This window comes from Doryrhamphus excisus, chromosome 14 (genome assembly GCF_030265055.1).
Source record: "Doryrhamphus excisus isolate RoL2022-K1 chromosome 14, RoL_Dexc_1.0, whole genome shotgun sequence".
NCBI classification, from domain to species: domain Eukaryota; kingdom Metazoa; phylum Chordata; class Actinopteri; order Syngnathiformes; family Syngnathidae; genus Doryrhamphus; species Doryrhamphus excisus.
This window is the reverse complement of record NC_080479.1, coordinates 9,242,446-9,260,403: the sequence shown is the minus strand read 5'-3', so window position 1 is coordinate 9,260,403 and position 17,958 is coordinate 9,242,446. Positions and strand designations below refer to the sequence as shown.

Sequence of the window (17,958 nt, the reverse complement as noted above, 5' to 3'; positions counted from 1 at the left end):
TGTGCCAGTCTGGGAATCAATTCTGTATTCTATTTATTACATCACATATTAGGGGTTTATTGTATGTGTATTATTAAACAGATTAAATGCATTTAGTATAGTAAAATCTCACCGTCATAACAATGTAAGATGTCAACAAAACAAAATCACACTTTTTTGTAAAAAAAAAAAAAGGTTTTATTCATATTGAAGTCTAACAACTGCAAACGTGAGTTCAATACATCACAGTTAGAAAAGAACAACTGACACTGTAATTGTACTCGACTTGACATGATCTGTCATTGTGTTTGATCAAATTACACAACAGTTGCTGTACTTTTGCGTTCACCTTTCGCCCCCAATATGGGTTATTAAGCTTCTCAGAGATCCTGCGCCCAGTTAACCCTCAATTAATAGAGTCGCTCCCCAACCCACCCCGGTCTTCTCAGTTCTTCTTAGCCTTTGGAGAGTCGTACTTTCTCTTGCTGGAGTACCAGAGGAGGAGCGGGATGCCAATGGAGGGCAGTGTCATCACACCAAAGGCGGCCCAGTCCAACTAAGCAAGGAAAACAAGTGAGCATCCAGACTCAGCAGAGCAAAAAGCAATGTGTGCGACTGCAAAGCTTACATAATGTGGGGAAAAGCGACGATCAAACTCCCTTTGAGCCAGGATGCCTCCTTGGCCGGGGGCGCTGGTGTAGCCAACCTAAGAAAAATACAAGCTTCAGTCACCGACGCTTACATTTAATCAGTTAAAAATGAAATGTGATCGTTACCACAACTTGTCCGCCCTCCTGGGCCAGGTAGCTGACGGAGGCTGAGGTGAAGTTGAAGTAGCCGGCCTTCAGGGGTCGCAACACAACAGTGTGAGACACATTGCTGGCTCTGAATGCTCCCGCGTTAAGGATTCACTTGTATGAATAGTAGAAAATATTATAAATCCATTACCCCTTAAACTCCCAACACTTGAATCAGTAAGATAACACCCCTGGCAACAACAGCAACAGCTCGCACAGTGACTTTGCTGCAGAGCGGGTACAAAAAAAATGAATGACAGCAAAGAAAATTTGGAGCCAAGTGTATGTTTGAAGAGCTGTCATCACAGATTTCACTCCTGAAACACAAAAATAAACCCAATAATACGCATAGCTGCAAGGATACGGTGCAATTCTGTCCCATTTAACATTCAGCATTCCCGAAACAATTCCAAAGTCCTCAGGAGGGAAGGAATCATCTGACAGTTCTACCTCCAGAGCAGCGCTGCAAGAGAATACAATTTATTGGTTATACACTGACAATACACATCGTAGAAAACGACACTGTGCTAATGTTCCAACCTGGAGCCCACGTTGTAGATGTTATACTGCAGGGTCAGGTCACGACCCTCCACGGCATAACGGTTGAGCAAGGATTTGGACGCCAGCAAACGGGCTCCTTCCTCTCCAGAGCCCAAGGCGAACAGGGCCAGAACCAAAAAGACGTGCAGCATCTTCATCATCTGCAGAGTAAACAAGGCTAAATTAACAAATGTGCTGACGACTGTTAGCTAGTACACAAGAACATAGCGTCATAGATGTGTAACAAGTAGAGATAAAACTATGATATAATATGCATTTAAGATGGAGCCCAGTATGTATTTTGTATGTAGTATATTTAATTTTAATATGGCTTTTTAAGACTGTCTAGTCAGAGTTGAGCTGGCTAACATGAGATACAGTCAATTATCCAAGACGCTTACGTGGACCATACCATGATATTATCTTTCAACGGAAGCTCAAACAGTTCGACTAATCGAACCGCATTTGAAAATATCACACATTCATTTGTTTGTTCACAAGATGTTAGTGTCAAATTAAAGCGCAGTTTAATGAGAAAACAACAAAAAGAAGGGCGAATGGTTACCGTCTGTAGTCTCTTTCAGTCCTGAGCAGCGAAGGAGGTGATGACGCGCATGCGCAGAAGTTAACCACTCCAGTTGGCATGACGTGTACCCGGAAAAGCAACCATTTCCGCCGAAGACTCCATCGCGCCTCTCGTGGCTTGGAGGTGAAATGGTTTCCTCCGTTTTAATTGGAACATGTTTTAACGATTTGATTTTAGATTCTGTAAATATTAGTTTAAGTTGAAGTCACTACATTTGAAATCTGAGTAGAAAAAATATGATAATGATTTATTTTAGTTTTGCACTAACTCAAAAATTCATTAAAGTTAAGTTTAAGACCTGTATTTTAGTATTTTGTGTGGCAGATACCCTTGAATGTGGAATTCAAAACAACACTCAATCAGTTTCAGTCATTTATTGTAAACTGCTACACATTTTAAATACAAAATATTTGTTAAATAACATAAAAATGTAAACGACAAGGATATTTAGCTTTTAAATTCAACTCAGGTCAGTTGCTGATCAATTCAATTGCACCGAGCGTGACCAACAAGTATTGCTGTGCATGGCTTATACAGAGTCCTCCTCCTTCTTCCATTGTGTTTTTGTTTATTCAGAGGCAAAAGTGCTTAAGATGGTGGCACCCGTTCAAAGATGGCCACACCACTAATGGTAAACAAAAACAGAGTATTGCCTCTGGCTTAAACAGGATAAAGTATATGCCAAATTGAAGCAAAAAGCACTGACTTTAGCAGCTCCTCTCATATGAAAAACCAATTAAAAAAAAAAAAAGCAGACGCATTCTCCGCTTTCAAGTGCAACTTCACATTAGCTTGCATTCCGAACCCCTAGTATACATTCCCATGAGTGACGACAGTGTTTATCGGCGCACTGCGCATAAAGACATGGAAAAGCTTACAAAAATAGACACAAACAAAACAGGATATTTTAGCACCTAATAGAAAATATCTGATGCATATCACATTGAAAAGTCTCTCAAGTGACTGAGGAGTTATGAAGGACAGTTTCAGTGGATGTTGTGCTTCTTCCTGCGTGCCAAGTCGCCTGTAGTCTTTTAGGGCCTCTCTTTAGCTCATCTCCATTCTCCAAGGTAGAGTCCTCCACAGTCACGCTGTAAGCCGGAGGGGGTTGCTCCAGCATCACATCGACGCCCGTGCCGTGTATATAATCGTCTATGATGTTACTTCTCAGGATAGTCCGGTTAGGAGGAGCACGGATGCAGGCCCGGCTCAGCTCCAGCCTCTGTTCCGGGGTGCGTAGCGGGAAGCCGCCCTTGTCTCCTTCCCCGTCAGGTAAGCAGATGATGGGGGGAAGATTCACGGTCTCCTGTGGCATGTAGGGATAGGTGGGCTGGAGGCGACACAGGGGCCGCTGCATGAAGGCCGTCAGGGTCCGGTTTTGGAGGATTGCCTAAAAACAGATGATGAAATTATAAGGGATTGTTGTTTATTTCACTTTTTAATGTACAGCTTGGTTCCTGAAGTGGGGTACGCTTATCCTCAGGGGTACATTGATCAAGTATTGTAAGTTTTTAAGCTTTTAAACAGGGGTCTCAAACACGCGGCCCGCGGGCCAAATGTGGCCCACAGGACACTAGTTTGAGGCCATCGCCTTGATATGAAAGTTTAATGTTAGCGCAGCCCGCGCAAATTTGATATGGATGCTGTATGGTATCATGTACCCAGAAAAAATTATTACGTTTGATTAATGTTCATGTTAAAGGTTAAATAACCGTTAATAGTTATCCTCCCTATCCGTGTGGAAGTGGTAAGTTTTTGGCTATTTAAGTTTAAAGGAAATAACTTGAAGGCTACCGTTTAGGTCGCTAGCTCTCTAGTTTGCGAGTTAGCATGTGTCTCAAGACCCAGCAGTTGCGCAATATGTTGTAAATAAAAAGAGTATAAATGTGACTATAGTTGTGTTTTGTCATGTCTACAGGGCTCTAATAATGCTTTGTTCATTTTAATCTGAAAAAAATAATTTGTCTAGCCACCAACTATATGTGGTTTCTTAAGTTTTTATTATTTGCCGTTTTATTATTATTATTATTATATTTATTTATTACTGATTGATTGATTATCTTTATTCTTGATTTGTTTATTTATTTTTCATCTTATTTTGTGCAGAAAAATAAAAATTAAGATATTTGAGAACAGTGCAATGTTATATACCAAAGCACTGAAAAAGTTATTTAAAAGTTATTTAAAAAGTATATTTTTCTGTTTTTAATAAATGCGTTTGTTTTTTTTTTTTTAAACCTGATGCGGCCCAGCCTTGCCCAGACCCTAGCTCCAGTGGCCCCCAGGTAAATTGAATTTGAGACCCCTGCTTTTAAGGGTGTACATACAGGTAGCCAATGCATAGAATCTATAAAGAAGTCACTTAAAAAGGCAAAAAATAACATTTATAGAGAAACTAACAAGTCACAAAAAGCATTACTCACCTCGCCGTCGCCATGTTGACTCAGCACATTGTTTGACCACCCACTGGCATCCTGACACAAATAGAACACATACAGCAACTGTTAGAACAACAAAAACAACACACAAAAAAACGTGCACCACTTACCTGTCGCGTGTCCTGCGTGTCGCCGAGCCTGCCGAGCAGGGACAGGGCGAAGAGGCGGTAGTGGATGAGGAGGCAGACCAGCACGACCACCATGACGGTCATCGCCAGCAGGATAATTATTATCTGAACCAACTCCAGTTCAGCTGCACACACACACACACAGTAGATATTTGAAGAAAACAAGCCCAGTATATCAGAAAGTACTGTAGCACAACGCAGTGCAGTGATGTATTGGTAGCCATGGTAACTGTGCCACATCTTTCCCCAGTTTGGCTCACTCCAGCTCTAAGTATGACAACCGTGTGTTTACTGCTAAATAATACACATTTCATGACGAGGCATGTCAACATTATAGCGATCATTACTATGGCCTTATTTCAACTATTGCCATTATTGGACTATTTTCAATGGAATTTCCGATATTTGGGATACAGAGTTTGTATCGGTTCTCATGTGTAGCTAATATTAGGATTTAAAACAGCCCTTAACCTTTTTTCAGACATCTTAACAGTCAAAAATGGATAAATACAACATGAGTCCCTGATGGGTTAGTGAAGTACTTCAATTAGTCTCCAGGCTAATCAGCTCATCTACTGTGTGCTATCTGGCTCCTTTCATGCATTTTGCTTCATTTAAAACAGGCAGTGATTTAATTAGAAATAAAAAGTGGGAGGCATGAAGATATGGTGGGGGTGTGGGGGTGGGTTGGGTTTCCTGGGCCGAGCCGTGCGGTGCGGTCTGGTTTTTGGGGAGATCATTTATTGGATCATTTATTAGCCAGACACGTCTAGACATAATACACAGACATGCGGTGTTTAATCATGGAGGCCCAGTCAAGAGAGCACAGAGAGAGACGGTGGTGGCGGGGTGGAGCAGATCAGACGCCATCTGTCTGGCTCATTAGCTATGTCTCTAATCCCAATCTAATATTCAAAAAAAATGTTTTATTGTGTTTCTGACCTTGCTGGAAGAGATTTGTGTGGATAAATTTGAATCTTTTGAATCATCTGAATTTTTCATTCAATTTCTTTGAATGCTATTGTTCTTCTTCTTGTTTGTCACTCTAAAAAAACTTTAATGCGTCACAACCTCATGCAGTACAAATCAGAGTATAATATCAAATGTATATTTTATTATTATTATAATTACTAGTAGTAGTAGTAGCAATATAACTGTGTATGCAACACGACAGCTTTTGCAATCATATTACACATATACGTATTTCATTATTCCTCTCATCCGTAGTAGTAGAAGTAGTAGTACTACTACTATTAGTAGTAGCAATAGTATTATGTATGTAACACAAGCTCTTGTGTTTATTATTATTATCATTAATAGTAATATAGTGTTCATACACAAGCTCTTGCAATACCAATTAGAGTATAATATCAAATGTATGATTTATTATTATTAGTAGTAGTAGTAGTACTGGTAGTAGCAGTAGTGCTGCTCATGCAACACAAGCTCTACAAATGATACTACTAGTAGTAGTAGTAGTATTAGTGTTTATGGAATACCATAAACCAAACAAAATGTATTTTATTATTATTATCATTAGTAGTAGTAGTAGTAGTCGTACAGTAGCAATATAACTGTGTATGCAACACGACAGCTCTTGCAATCATATTACACGTATATTTCATTATTCCTCTCATCCGTAGTAGTAGAAGTAGTAGTACTACTACTCTTAGTAGTATAAATAGTATTATGTACGTATGTAACACAAGCTCTTGTGTTTACTATCATTATCATTAATAGTAATATAGTGTTCATACACAAGCTCTTGCAATACAAATTAAAGTATAATATCAAATGTATATTTGATTATTATTATCATTAGTAGTAGTAGTAGTCGTACAGTAGCAATATAACTGTGTATGCAACACAACAGCTCTTTCTCTCGTCCGTAGAAGTAGAAGTAGTAGTACTACTACTAGTATTAGTAGTTAGCAATAGTATTATGTATGTAACACAAGCTCTTGTGTTTATTATTATTATCATTAATAGTAATATAGTGTTTATGCTATTACGCAAGCTTTTGCAATACAAATTAGAGTATAATATCAAATGTATATTTTATTATTTATATTTTATTATTATTATCATTAGTAGCAGTAGTAGCAGTCGTATGCAACACAACAGCTTTTGCAATCATATTCCACGTATATTTCATTATTCCTCTCATCCGTAGTAGTAGAAGTAGTAGTACTACTACTATTAGTAGTAGCAGTAGCATTATGTATGTAACACAAGCTCTTGCGTTTATTATTATTATCATTAATAGTAATATAGTGTTTATGCTATTATGCAAGCTCTTGCAATTCAAATTAGAGTATAATATCAAATGTATGATTTATTATTATTAGTAGTAGTAGTAGTACTGGTAGTAGCAGTAGTGCTGCTCATGCAACACAAGCTCTACAAATGATACTACTAGTAGTAGTAGTAGTATTAGTGTTTATGGAATACCATAAACCAAACAAAAAACCCTTGACTTATTTTAAAGTGTTTTGAAACAATAATAAGCAGAAGACAGCAAGTCCAAATAACTTAGCTAATAACTCATATAGGCCAAAAGGATACACATCTTATGACTTAGCGGCGCTTTTAGGATTCCTTTAATTGATCTAACCATTCACCTGGCAAAATATTGCACATAAAATATATTGAAATGTGTTAATAAATAAGAAAGAAAATGTCTACCCCTGAACGACTATATAGAAAAACCGGAGCGCAGGTCTGCCTTTAATATACATCATATGCAGCGTGTGAACAAAGAGAAATACGGCAGCGAGAGAGAGACAAAAGACTCAGACGCAGGCCCTGACTGACAGACCTTCACCTTTCACCCTTGACCCCTGGGGAGGAGCGACCTCAGACAGCAGCCGGCTATAATGAGGAGTCTGGTGCATCGCAAATCAATCTGATGTGTGTTTTTGTTTATGGGCTTCCCCTGTGCAGCCGTTCCCCCTCACACCTCTATCACAATATTAACTTATGATTTACCTCTTAAAATCATACGGGACTTAAAGATACAGGCAATATCCCGATGATCAAGTGCAAATATGAGCGGGTTCTTAATGGATTTAAACAAGGAACTCCTATAATTAAGAGCTTTTCTGTTACAAAAATGCCATAAAATAAAAAACTGCAAGATCCATTCTTATAAAAGAATGTGAATGACTGTCTTCTGCACAGGAGCCGCAGTGTTAAATGTGATTCCGAGTATAGTCCTGCAACAGTTCTGCATGCGTGTGAGACAATCAGCTGCCCTTCCTGCCGCATCCTGCATGCACCGAGGTCATTCCGCATTGGTTTCACTGCGTGCGTGACTCCTGACCCCTGTAAACGGGTTTCCAATTTGCATGTGATCTCCCCGCTGCCCTGTCCTTAGGTTGACAACCTCCCCACCTCAAAAAAAAAAAAAAAAAAGTAAGCAGCAGGAAGTGAAATGCTGTTTTGCCAAGTTTTGATTGACAGTCATGTAGGTGTTCAATATGTGTATTGTTGTAGTTGTAAGAGCAGTGGTACCTAATGGTACCTAATGTTGTGGTCCAGTGATCCAGTCTAGCTTGCTTATCTTATCTGGTCCACTTTTATGCACCAAGCACAGACCAGACGTGAAGAGGGGGTGGGGGGTGGACGTCTTATCAACCAGGACCAAAATACAACACAGTACCTTCTGCAATATATACATCAAGGCCTGGACTATAAGCATCCGCCCTCTCTACATCTCTAATATTGCAATATTTATAAATGCATATGATTTAAGTATGGCAGTGACAAGTGCTGGAAGAGTTTGAGCCTAAATGGGGACAAGCTGTGCTGCACCTGCAGAATCTGGGTATCGGACATTCGGGGTATGATACTAAATTAAAAATAACATAACAATAAGCTGATGTAGAGTTAGACTTACATATATCCATGCCCTGTGGCTGGGGTCCGGTGCAGACGCAATAACCATTGGACTCTGTGGGCCCGGAGCTTCGCAATTGGCCCGCTGTATTTCGCATGAGACGACCGGGACGCCGGTGCAGTGAGCCGCCGCCGCCGGCAGCCGGAGGACGGACAGGAGGAGGAAGAGGAGGGGCAGCCACCCGGAGCCTCCGCATGCAGCCTATACCTCCATCACCGCCCCGGATGAGCTCCGTGTGGTGCATGGGCCTGGATCCTCATATTACTCCCGGTAAACAGCCATTGAGTTAAAAAATAAAAAAACAGACAACTCTCTACTGCGTGCATCCGAGTGTAGTGTTTCTGAGCCAGGCGTTCTGATTTACACCTCGCCTTCCCCCCAACTCCATGGGGGAGGACTGGAGGGGGGGACAATGGAGGGAGGGGAGGGCCAGACACAAGCTCCAGACAGCCTCTGCAAAAAAAAAAAAAAAGAAAAGAAAAACTCCCCCATTTCTGACCGTGACCTGCAGACAAAAATTACAATAAAATTATGCAGGAGAATATGCATTTAATGACCACTTCATTAGGTACACCTTCTAATAAGGACAGAATGCATTTATTTGCAAGCATCACAAATTCTGCATGTGCAATGGTAACATTACTACAAAAAATGACATTATTGTCATCATTAACCTTACAATTAATGTTCAACTTCACCACCAAACAGTGAAAGGCCTTCCTAACATTTTTGCTCCTTTTAACATTTTAGCTAAATGATGTAGACGCATCTCCATAGTTTTAAAGTACACCTAAATATCACTACTCTGAAGAATACGTCGATTAAATTAAACGTTAGATAATGTAATCGACTCGGCGTGTTAACTCTTTTTTACGTAGTTTGCATAGTCGTTTAAATGCAGCACTGTGTAACTTTACTCGTCTGTTTCAATAAAGTTTCGTACACAAAAAAACGTCAAACAGGAAGAAGGTGCAAGGAAGAACTAGCAGCCATCTTCCTGAGGTCAACTCTTCGGCGCAGGGTGATATATTTTGAACAATAATCCACCAGAACATTACGACCGCTCCTGTTTTATTGGGACAGGACGTGAAAAGACTGACACTCAAGTCATATTTATCGTAGCTGTTTTGTTAGCATGTTGGCTAGTTCCGGTCTAACATGTCGAGTGCTAGCTACAGTTAGCCTCAGGAAGTTAACTCGGCGAGCTACGAGATAAGTTGGAGATGGCACGTCATAACTAACTTAAGCCTATTTGCTAATGTTTGGATTTTACATAAGACCGAGATGGTGTTAACATGTAGCATTCAGCGACGACCGTATGACGTCAGCGGAATTGGACAGTAGCAGTGGATCGATACATACATCGATAGTGTCGATACAACTGATAGTGATACTAGCACATTGATATTCACCAGTTTTTTTATGTTTTGCAGGGATTTGGGGGATTGAAAGAGGGCCAATAGCAGTTTTTGCTTTTGTTTAGTTATTTTGCACTGTTGACTCTTGTTCAGTCAGTTGTATTTAATAGCAGGGAATCATTTTAATGTTTTGTTGATATTGTTACTGTTGTTGTATGTAGATTTGGTGGAGAGTTGCACTGCATTGTCCAGGCAACGAGAGACATCAGTGCTTATAGAAACAGCTAATTATTATTATTTTTTAAAGAAACAGCAAATTATCTTTCATATCTTTATCTCTTTCAGATGCCCAGACACTGTTCTGCTGGGGGCTGCAAATCTCGTGACAACCGTGAGACTCGTAATGCTGGTGTCACATTTCACAAGTGAGCATTGTGCATCATTTATTATCATACTGTAACTTACAATCATGCGGAAAAAATCAGGACACCCCATGGTTCTACCCCTGAACAGCATGCACCCCCCACTGTGTTGCCAATTTTATACAAAACTAAGGCGAATACAGACAATTTAAGTCATTATTTGTTATAAATACTTTCAAATTATGTCCAGATTACCAAAAGAGACGTCACGGCGGAACATTTGGATCAGCAACTCCCACCGTGCTGACTCCTGGGATCCTCAGACCAATTTTGTCTACTTTTGCTCCAAACACTTCACCCCGGAGAGCTTTGAGCTGGCCAGTTGCAGGTATGTAGCCACCAATCATAACCCAAATCTAAAAATATTTGCATTTTACTGTTAGCAGGCACGTGTTTACTGTTGCATGTAGTGGGATCAGGAGACTAAGAGAGGATGCATTTCCCACCGTGTTTGGTTCCTCTGCCACCAAATACAAATGGCTGGGGAAGATCCTGAAACAAGAAGAAAGGTAAACATAAGCGATAACCGCCCCCCAATGACTATAACCTATAATATTTGGTGTGTGTTTACTGTGTAGAAAGAGTTCCGACAAGAAATCAAGTGACAAGTGTCAAGCTGCAGATGAAAGCACCATTCCAAGGTCAGTGGAGGCTGAGGGGACCAATGAGGAGATAGCAGAATCTTCACAAGACACACCAGAGGTGGCGCAGCAGCAAGAGCAAGCCTCCTCGCTGCCATCTCGCTCTGTCTCGCCTTCTCGCTACATGCGCCGCCTGCCCCCTCGACCGGGCTTCTACCTGCCCAAGGAGCACAGCTACGCTCAGCTCTGCCCCCTGCTGTGGAGAAGGCGTTACGACCAGGCCGTGGACTACTTGGAGAAAACACTGCGGCACCTTCACGCGGCCAGGCGGCGGGAGAACCGACTGAGGAACGCCTTGCTGAGGCTGCGGGATAAACAGCAGAAGCAGACGCTGCTTGCTTTGCGGGGCTGGGAGACCAAACCAGCCAAAGGAGGACCAGCGGACTCAAGCAGCTGGTCTGCAGAGAAGTGTGTTTACTGCGGGAGGGGGCAGGTGCAAGGTGGAGGGCACAGAATGTCAAAAAGTGACAAAGACGTGATAAAGACCAAACACCAAACAGCTGAAATGACACATAAGCTGGAACGACCTTTGGAGGGCGTTGGAGAAGAACAAAACGGCACAAACCCTCATGTCCAAGTCTTTCCACATGTGAGCCAAAGTGCAGAACCTCTGCCAGGTTTTTACAGACAGGACCTTGAAGCATCCAGTGAGTCGCTGTTGTGGGTGCACAGCGAAGCCGACACTCAGTTCATATTGGTCCCCTTCCCTACTGAAGACCACTCCCAGAACTATCTCAAGATAAACAATCTTGCTGACGAGGTGTCCAGCCAAGCCAACCTGGGGTCAAACACGGATCTTAAACAAGACTTGGAAGTGGAGAACGTTGAAGGTCTGGCAGGAGCAGGAAGCCCTCGTGAGGACCCATGTGACAGCCAGCATCATACGGTTGTCGACTCTTCTCTGGTGGAACTGAGTGAGGATGTGAGGGAGAAACTGAAAGAACACCTGGAGGGCTTTCACCTGCAGCTCAGCAACGAGTTTGCCAACTGACTCCTGCCAAACGTTCTATCGTAGAACCCAACACCAAGTCCACACAAACACAGGTACCTTGTTGCTTTTCGGGTACACAATATTGGGTTCACGGAACAAGATGACACAATATTCTAACATTACTTTTATGAAAAGTAGTGATAAAATAATAGACCTGAACAAGCACATCTCTTTTTTTAACCGAGTCATTAAACAATGCAGGTACATTTTGTATGCATGACCTAAGCATTCATTTTATTTCCACAATGTGCTGTGGGCTAATAAAAAAAGCAAGCCGCGGGCCACAAACATCCCCCCCTGGGGGGCCGTGTGCTGCACTAAAAACATACCAAAAAGACATAGAACTATTAAATGATTAAATGATGTTTCTTGAAGATAGTGAGTTTGGTACTATTTAACTGCAACTGCCAAATGATTTTAAGGCCGAAAGCCTTAAGCTTACTATAAGTCAGTGTTAATGGTGTGAACTGTTACTGTAACTGAACCACACCCCCAATAATCCGATAGAATCCTATGGAATAACATTTTTGGCAGTAGCTCCTCTGTGCAATACTAAAACAATTCACTGTGACATCTTTTTATCGGGTGTGGTGACAGAACCTTTCCCATTATTTGGCGTGGGTGGATAGATGCTTGTTTTGTATTAGCCCCCCCCGCCACCCCCCTTACTTGGATCATCATATTTTGTGACACACCCTCGACCCTAGAGGACATCATCTTTTGAGTAAATGCTGAACATCTGCTGCTAAATGTTTTCTCTTAGAATAAATTCCTGTGGTTAATTTGAGCCAAAACTGGAGCGCCCCCTCACTCACACACACACACACACACACGCCCTACTGACGGCCTACAGTCATAAAACCAGATAGAAGGAATGTGGTTGCGCCTGTTTCCTTCTGTAACTCCTCCTCCCGCTTCCCCCCTCCTTTTTTCCTTTTTTTATTATTTCCAAACTCCTCTTTGCAAGGCCATATCTATCGAGCCAAACTCTTGCTAAATCCAATCTGCAACCAAACTAAACTGAAGAGTGCAGTGGCTGTTTAAGCAGCTCATAAAGTACATCATGTTGCCAAAGCCGTCCCCCCCCCCCAGTTGTACTAAAACTTTCCAGAACTGGAAAGGGAGGAATTGTCTTCTTGTGGCATGACGCTGCTTTTCAACACAAATCCATCAACTCAATCACAATTACAGATGTGCACCAACACATATACAGTTGCATGATGTCACATGTGAAGCCGTTTGCAGCTCCGTCTTCCTGGTTTTTCCTCTTCTTGTCTTGGCAGAGGGAGGGAGGGGAGGGAGGATCTAGGACGGCTGCCAGCTGCTGACAGAAAGACACACTGCAACACACACACACACACACACACCACAGAGAGAGGAGTGGAGAGAGAGAGAGAGAGAGACACGCAGGACCAGTAAAAGTTGCCTCATTCGAACCAACAGTCGACATGGCTAAGGTAAGACGCCGACCGTCTAACACTCAACTTACCACTTATGTAAACATACTGATGAACATCTTCCTTTGCTGCCTAAATGGTGAAAGGAAGCATGCATGCTGTGGGGTGTTTTTTTTTTTTTTTCCAAAACAGTGAACTCCATCTCTCCTGAGTGGAAAAACTTCCAACATGGAGTTGAAACTCGCTCTGCTACTTTCAAATGCGATTCCTGTTCTGTTGAACATGCTGCATGAAAAAGTAGGCCACAAACTTGTGGATGGCGACGCTGCAGCCGCGGGGGCCCCTCCCTATGAAGAAGTTTTTCCTAAGACAGCTCACCATGAACCCATTTCCTCCACAATAACATGACATGATTGTTCCTTTTTTTTAATGCCAAACGATGCAGTCGTAATGACATCACAGGTGCTGTTTAGTGTCGGGTTTACAGGTGAGAAGGCAGGTAGAGCGCCGCCTGACCTCCAATGTTTATTTTAGAGCCTCTCTCTTGTTCTACCACATGTTTTACTCCTCTGTGACCGCCAGCACGATAATTACACCCAAGAATTTGAACCCTGTGTGTAAATGATGAGCATTAAATGACACATTGTATAGGGAATTTCAGTCTGAAATCCAGGGGGGCCACTTTGCCTGTGCTGAAATGTTAGACAATAACAACAACGATGTATTTTTAAAAGATGAAAATCCAAATATTACACTAAGTCAAGTCATTTTACAGGAAAAAATAAGAAATTTAGTAGAATAATCAATAATAAACTGTATAAAAACATTAAAAAACATTTCCAATGCCCACTGTAACACGACATATCATACCGAATTTATTGGTAAAGCACCTTAACGTCGACGGTGTCACATGCTTTAGTTTATGATATTGAAGTAAAAAGCCGTGGTGAGCTCCAATCGTCTGCAGAGGTGAAGGGCTTGCAGTGGCTTGTGCTGCTTCAGTCATTCTTAAAAGAATAAGGGTGTGGTGGTTTTTTTTTTCTCCCCACTGACAAAGTTGCTGGCCTGCATGTACGGAATCGCTGTAGCTCGTGCTAGGACACAAGTTTGTTTGCGTTGAGTGCCGGTTAATGCAACGCTGCTTGTCTCACCGGATGCTTATTGGAATGTTGTTACTGTGTGTCTAATTCCAAATGGTCACGTTTCTACAGAACACACCGAAACCCGCATAAAATGCAATGCAAATGTACACCGCTATCACGCTAACCTTGACGGCTCGGTCTATTTCCTGCTTAGTAAATTGGGCTGTAGGTCATCATCTGCACAGATAAATGATTTCTGGTCTCAATGTGAGACACCGTGGGATGATACATAGCGGGCGGCCATGTTTCACCAGCCGGATGATTTGTAAGGTGAAAGGACAACCTGTTCCGCTGGTTGCAAAGTGGGCAGTGGTCCCTGTGGTCTTCACTGAAAAGCCTTGGGGGTAAACACTGGGCGGACTGCTACCTTACTGTACTCAAACGTGGGCTAATAATTGCACTCCATGGTGCTTTTTCCAGAGCTGATAACCAAAAGATACCATGACAATACATTGTAACACATAAAGGTAGAAAAACCGATAAAATGTGTCTGCTTTTACTTCTGTTTCCTGTGTAGTACTCAGACTTGGAAGGTGCCATCAACACGCTTGTCAGCAACTTCCACTCGGCGTCGTCCGACAACAGTGGTACGCTAAAAGTGGACGAATTCAAAGGTCTTTTGTCCTCTCAGCTGCCTACCCTGGGCAAGGTAAGGGTGTTCTTGGCTAAGCGTTGCCACTCCATTGCCTCCTATGTGTGTGTGTGAGCGCTGTGTGTTAGTCGCTTGGGTGTGGCCGCATGATTCACACAAAAGACAGTCAGAAGGAGGCCTCATGCACACACACACACACACACACACACACATAAATGCTGGCGAGCTGACAGACAATGTGTGTGTGTTTATGGCAGACACATCACAGCTCATTGATGTCTCCGGTGCAAATCGAATCCATACCGATACCGCACCCAAATACACACATGGCCTGTGTATAAACGAGAGAGCAACGCCATGATTGATACCACCTAACTGCCTCTCTTCTCATCTCATGCAAAGCGACTAAAACTAATTGCGTGCTATGTTTTGATGCTTTGTGTCAGTTAGGGTCAGCACCCCTCGACAAATACAGCACATGCTTGGAATTCCTATAGTTAACTGTTGCAGCGGATGATGAAAAACTTCCAAACTCTTGATTATACATGCTTGCGAGGACTTGTCAGCGCCTCTATCAGGAGCAGAAGATATACGTATTTGCTTTCTTGGACAAAGGGTGGGGGTTGGGGGGGTGATATCACCTCGGGTGATAGGGAACGTGAGACGGGCGTATTCGCCGTTTCTGTGTTTGCTCAGCGCACCGCTTGACCTACTGTACTATTGTGTTGTAGGCCGTGGCGGTTGTAGCATCAATGGCGCCCTGGGTGAGACACCCCCCCCCCCCCCCCCGTAACATTTTCATAGTGAAATAACATTGTAGCGTGCTGTAGCGGAAGTGTGTGTGGGGGCTTCCCAGCAAGCCTTGTTTTTGTGCTGATCGGTTGTTTTACGAAGCTGCTATTCACAAATAATTTTGCGGTGCCCTCTAGTGAATACCGCCTATACCAGGGGTGGGCAAACTTTTTGACTCGCGGGCCGCATTGATATGACAAAATTTACGGGGGGGCAGACTATATATTTTACACGTAACAGTCCACCTGGTATTATTGTATCTGTAAAATTGTCATGCAATCTGCTATTATTATTTATTATTTTATATTTAAATATTTTAAAAATAATAAAATATTATAATTACAATAAAATTAAAATAATAATTATTATATTATTATTATGTAAAATATGCAAATATAACAATAATATTATATATAATTAATATAATAATTAGCATTAATATAATAATTATAATCATAATAGTTCTAATAATAATTATAATAATCTAATAATAATAATTATTATTATTATGTGCTTGTGTCCCTTTTTTCAGGAGCACTTTGTAAACAACAGACCATGTCAAAAAACGAAATTGATAAAACCATCAAAAGGTTGGCTCAGACCATGATGCCAGGTTGTATGTTGAGTTTAAATGAAATACTTTGGAAAGATTGGGCGGGCCGTATTCAAACACTTGGCGGGCCGGATGTGGCCCCCGGGCCGTAGTTTGGCCACCCCTGGCTTATACATATACCATGGAAACATGCTCATTTCCGAGGTTCCCCTGCATATTTAACTTCCCCCATCACTCAGATCACATGACATTTCTATGTCGTGACAACGGTATGAAACTGTGAGTCATGGTGGGAAAAGAAATCAGCTTACTTGGCTTCCCCATGTTCTTGCAGGCCTTCATGTCAGAACAAGGACTGAGCGAGATCTTGCGGAAGATGGGAGTGGGCGACGGCGAGGGCATCTCCTTCTCTCACTTCTGGAACCTCATCCAGAATCTAGCCACCACGCAGCACGGCCTCCTCGGCGGCAACAAGGGCTCCTCCTGTAGCTGCATCCTCCTGTGAAGGCCCCCTCCTCGGCACAAAACAACATCATCCCCGGTCGGTCGGAAAAACAATAGATGTCAACGTCTAGTCCGCCCACGTGCAAGGCATTCCTCCATTTTTATACACTATCATTTCTGTCTCTCTGGCAGGTTTTAACATTTCCATCACACAAAATAAACGTTCCAATGCAGTCTCTCTGACCAAACCAATCCATTTTTAGTGTTTTTTTTTATTTGTAATCTTTCACTAGCAGAGCCTCCCTCACTTTGCTGGTGCTCCCAACAAAAGGTATAAAGTATATACAGGCAATAAATATATCAGGTCATTCCACTATGCATCTATGGTGTATTTCAAATGCAATGGGTACAAAAGGCCACGGGGCTCTAATCATTAACTCATCTACCTTTCCCTCCCAAATGTATCTTCACTTTGCTTGTCATGTATAGTCAGGGTGTTGTGTCTACTTTTTTTTATTTTATAAATGCATTTTATTAGCAGTTGGAGGACATTAAACCAGCTTAGAAATAATTCTGGAGTAAATGGACCTCAGGGTAAATTACAAGTGGCAGTTTTCAACCACTTCTCATCTCGTTCAAACGCCTGTGAAACATCTCAAATGTGTCCCTTTAGTCACTCTGCAGTCGCTTTGTATTTATATTTTGTAATTCCCTGTAACCTGACACTATTGGAAAACCATGTATGAAGCATATAAAGAAAATAGCAATACCTAAATGTATCTCTGTTGTTGTTTGATCATTCCGTGTGACGATGATAAAACTAAAAGCATACAGAGGTCGCATTACGAGATGCAATGACGGAAGTACATCCCTCAGGACATTAAGTAAACAATATTTTTGTCGCTTATTATCATTCTGAAGGTACTGCAAGCTCTTGTATTGTGCAGGCAGGTGTAGTACAATTGCACAGTGCCCCCCCTCCTGAAAACAAGAGAGTAAGGAAACAGGAAGAGTGCTGGAATGCAAAGGTTAGGAAGGAGGTTCATTTGGCGCTACGAGGGCACAGCAAAGTAAATAGTGTTACAATTAGAAGGGAGGTGTCAGGAACGTGTCTGTCTACTTTGATGCGACTGCCATGCAGTATTTGAACCGGCAGCATATATGTATATCTGCATCAGGCCCAGCCAAGCGGGATATTGTCCCAACTGTGTGCTTTTTTTTGTAATCCTACTTTACAAACGGAGCAATTTGTCTTGATAA

General features: G+C 41.9%; 4 protein-coding genes across 6 annotated transcripts; 2 read left to right on the top strand and 2 right to left on the bottom strand.

The window, feature by feature from the left end:
• Positions 1-152: 152 nt before the first annotated feature.
• On the bottom strand, positions 153-1,999 carry ssr2 (signal sequence receptor, beta). Its single transcript, XM_058047130.1, has 6 exons — positions 1,882-1,999; positions 1,317-1,477; positions 1,141-1,239; positions 756-864; positions 608-685; positions 153-535 (listed from the first exon to the last, which is right to left on the bottom strand). The coding sequence occupies exons 2-6, from the start codon at positions 1,475-1,477 to the stop codon at positions 425-427; spliced, it is 558 nt and encodes a 185-aa protein (XP_057903113.1). The 5' UTR covers positions 1,882-1,999; the 3' UTR covers positions 153-424.
• Positions 2,000-2,276: 277 nt separating this feature from the next.
• On the bottom strand, positions 2,277-9,680 carry LOC131102056 (protein TMEPAI-like). The gene is made up of 4 exons (XM_058047536.1): positions 8,367-9,680; positions 4,451-4,593; positions 4,326-4,376; positions 2,277-3,292 (listed from the first exon to the last, which is right to left on the bottom strand). Exons 1-4 carry the CDS (start codon positions 8,608-8,610, stop codon positions 2,858-2,860), a joined length of 873 nt encoding a protein of 290 aa, XP_057903519.1. The 5' UTR covers positions 8,611-9,680; the 3' UTR covers positions 2,277-2,857.
• Positions 9,307-13,206, top strand: thap7 (THAP domain containing 7). Of its 3 annotated transcripts, XR_009119392.1 has the most exons (6): positions 9,307-9,387; positions 10,070-10,149; positions 10,337-10,474; positions 10,533-10,655; positions 10,725-11,831; positions 13,062-13,206. XR_009119392.1 is itself a non-coding variant. In XM_058047535.1 (5 exons), the coding sequence occupies exons 2-5, from the start codon at positions 10,070-10,072 to the stop codon at positions 11,776-11,778; spliced, it is 1,371 nt and encodes a 456-aa protein (XP_057903518.1). In that variant the 5' UTR covers positions 9,307-9,387; the 3' UTR covers positions 11,779-13,055. The 3 variants fall into 3 exon arrangements, 2 of the variants coding, with proteins under 2 accessions (XP_057903518.1, XP_057903517.1); XM_058047535.1 differs by lacking the exon at positions 13,062-13,206 and having other exon boundaries at positions 10,557-10,655; positions 10,725-13,055; XM_058047534.1 differs by lacking the exon at positions 13,062-13,206 and having other exon boundaries at positions 10,725-13,055.
• s100v2 (S100 calcium binding protein V2) lies at positions 13,077-17,473 on the top strand. Its single transcript, XM_058047537.1, has 3 exons — positions 13,077-13,235; positions 14,835-14,966; positions 16,589-17,473. The coding sequence occupies exons 1-3, from the start codon at positions 13,227-13,229 to the stop codon at positions 16,757-16,759; spliced, it is 312 nt and encodes a 103-aa protein (XP_057903520.1). The 5' UTR covers positions 13,077-13,226; the 3' UTR covers positions 16,760-17,473.
• Positions 17,474-17,958: the final 485 nt, after the last annotated feature.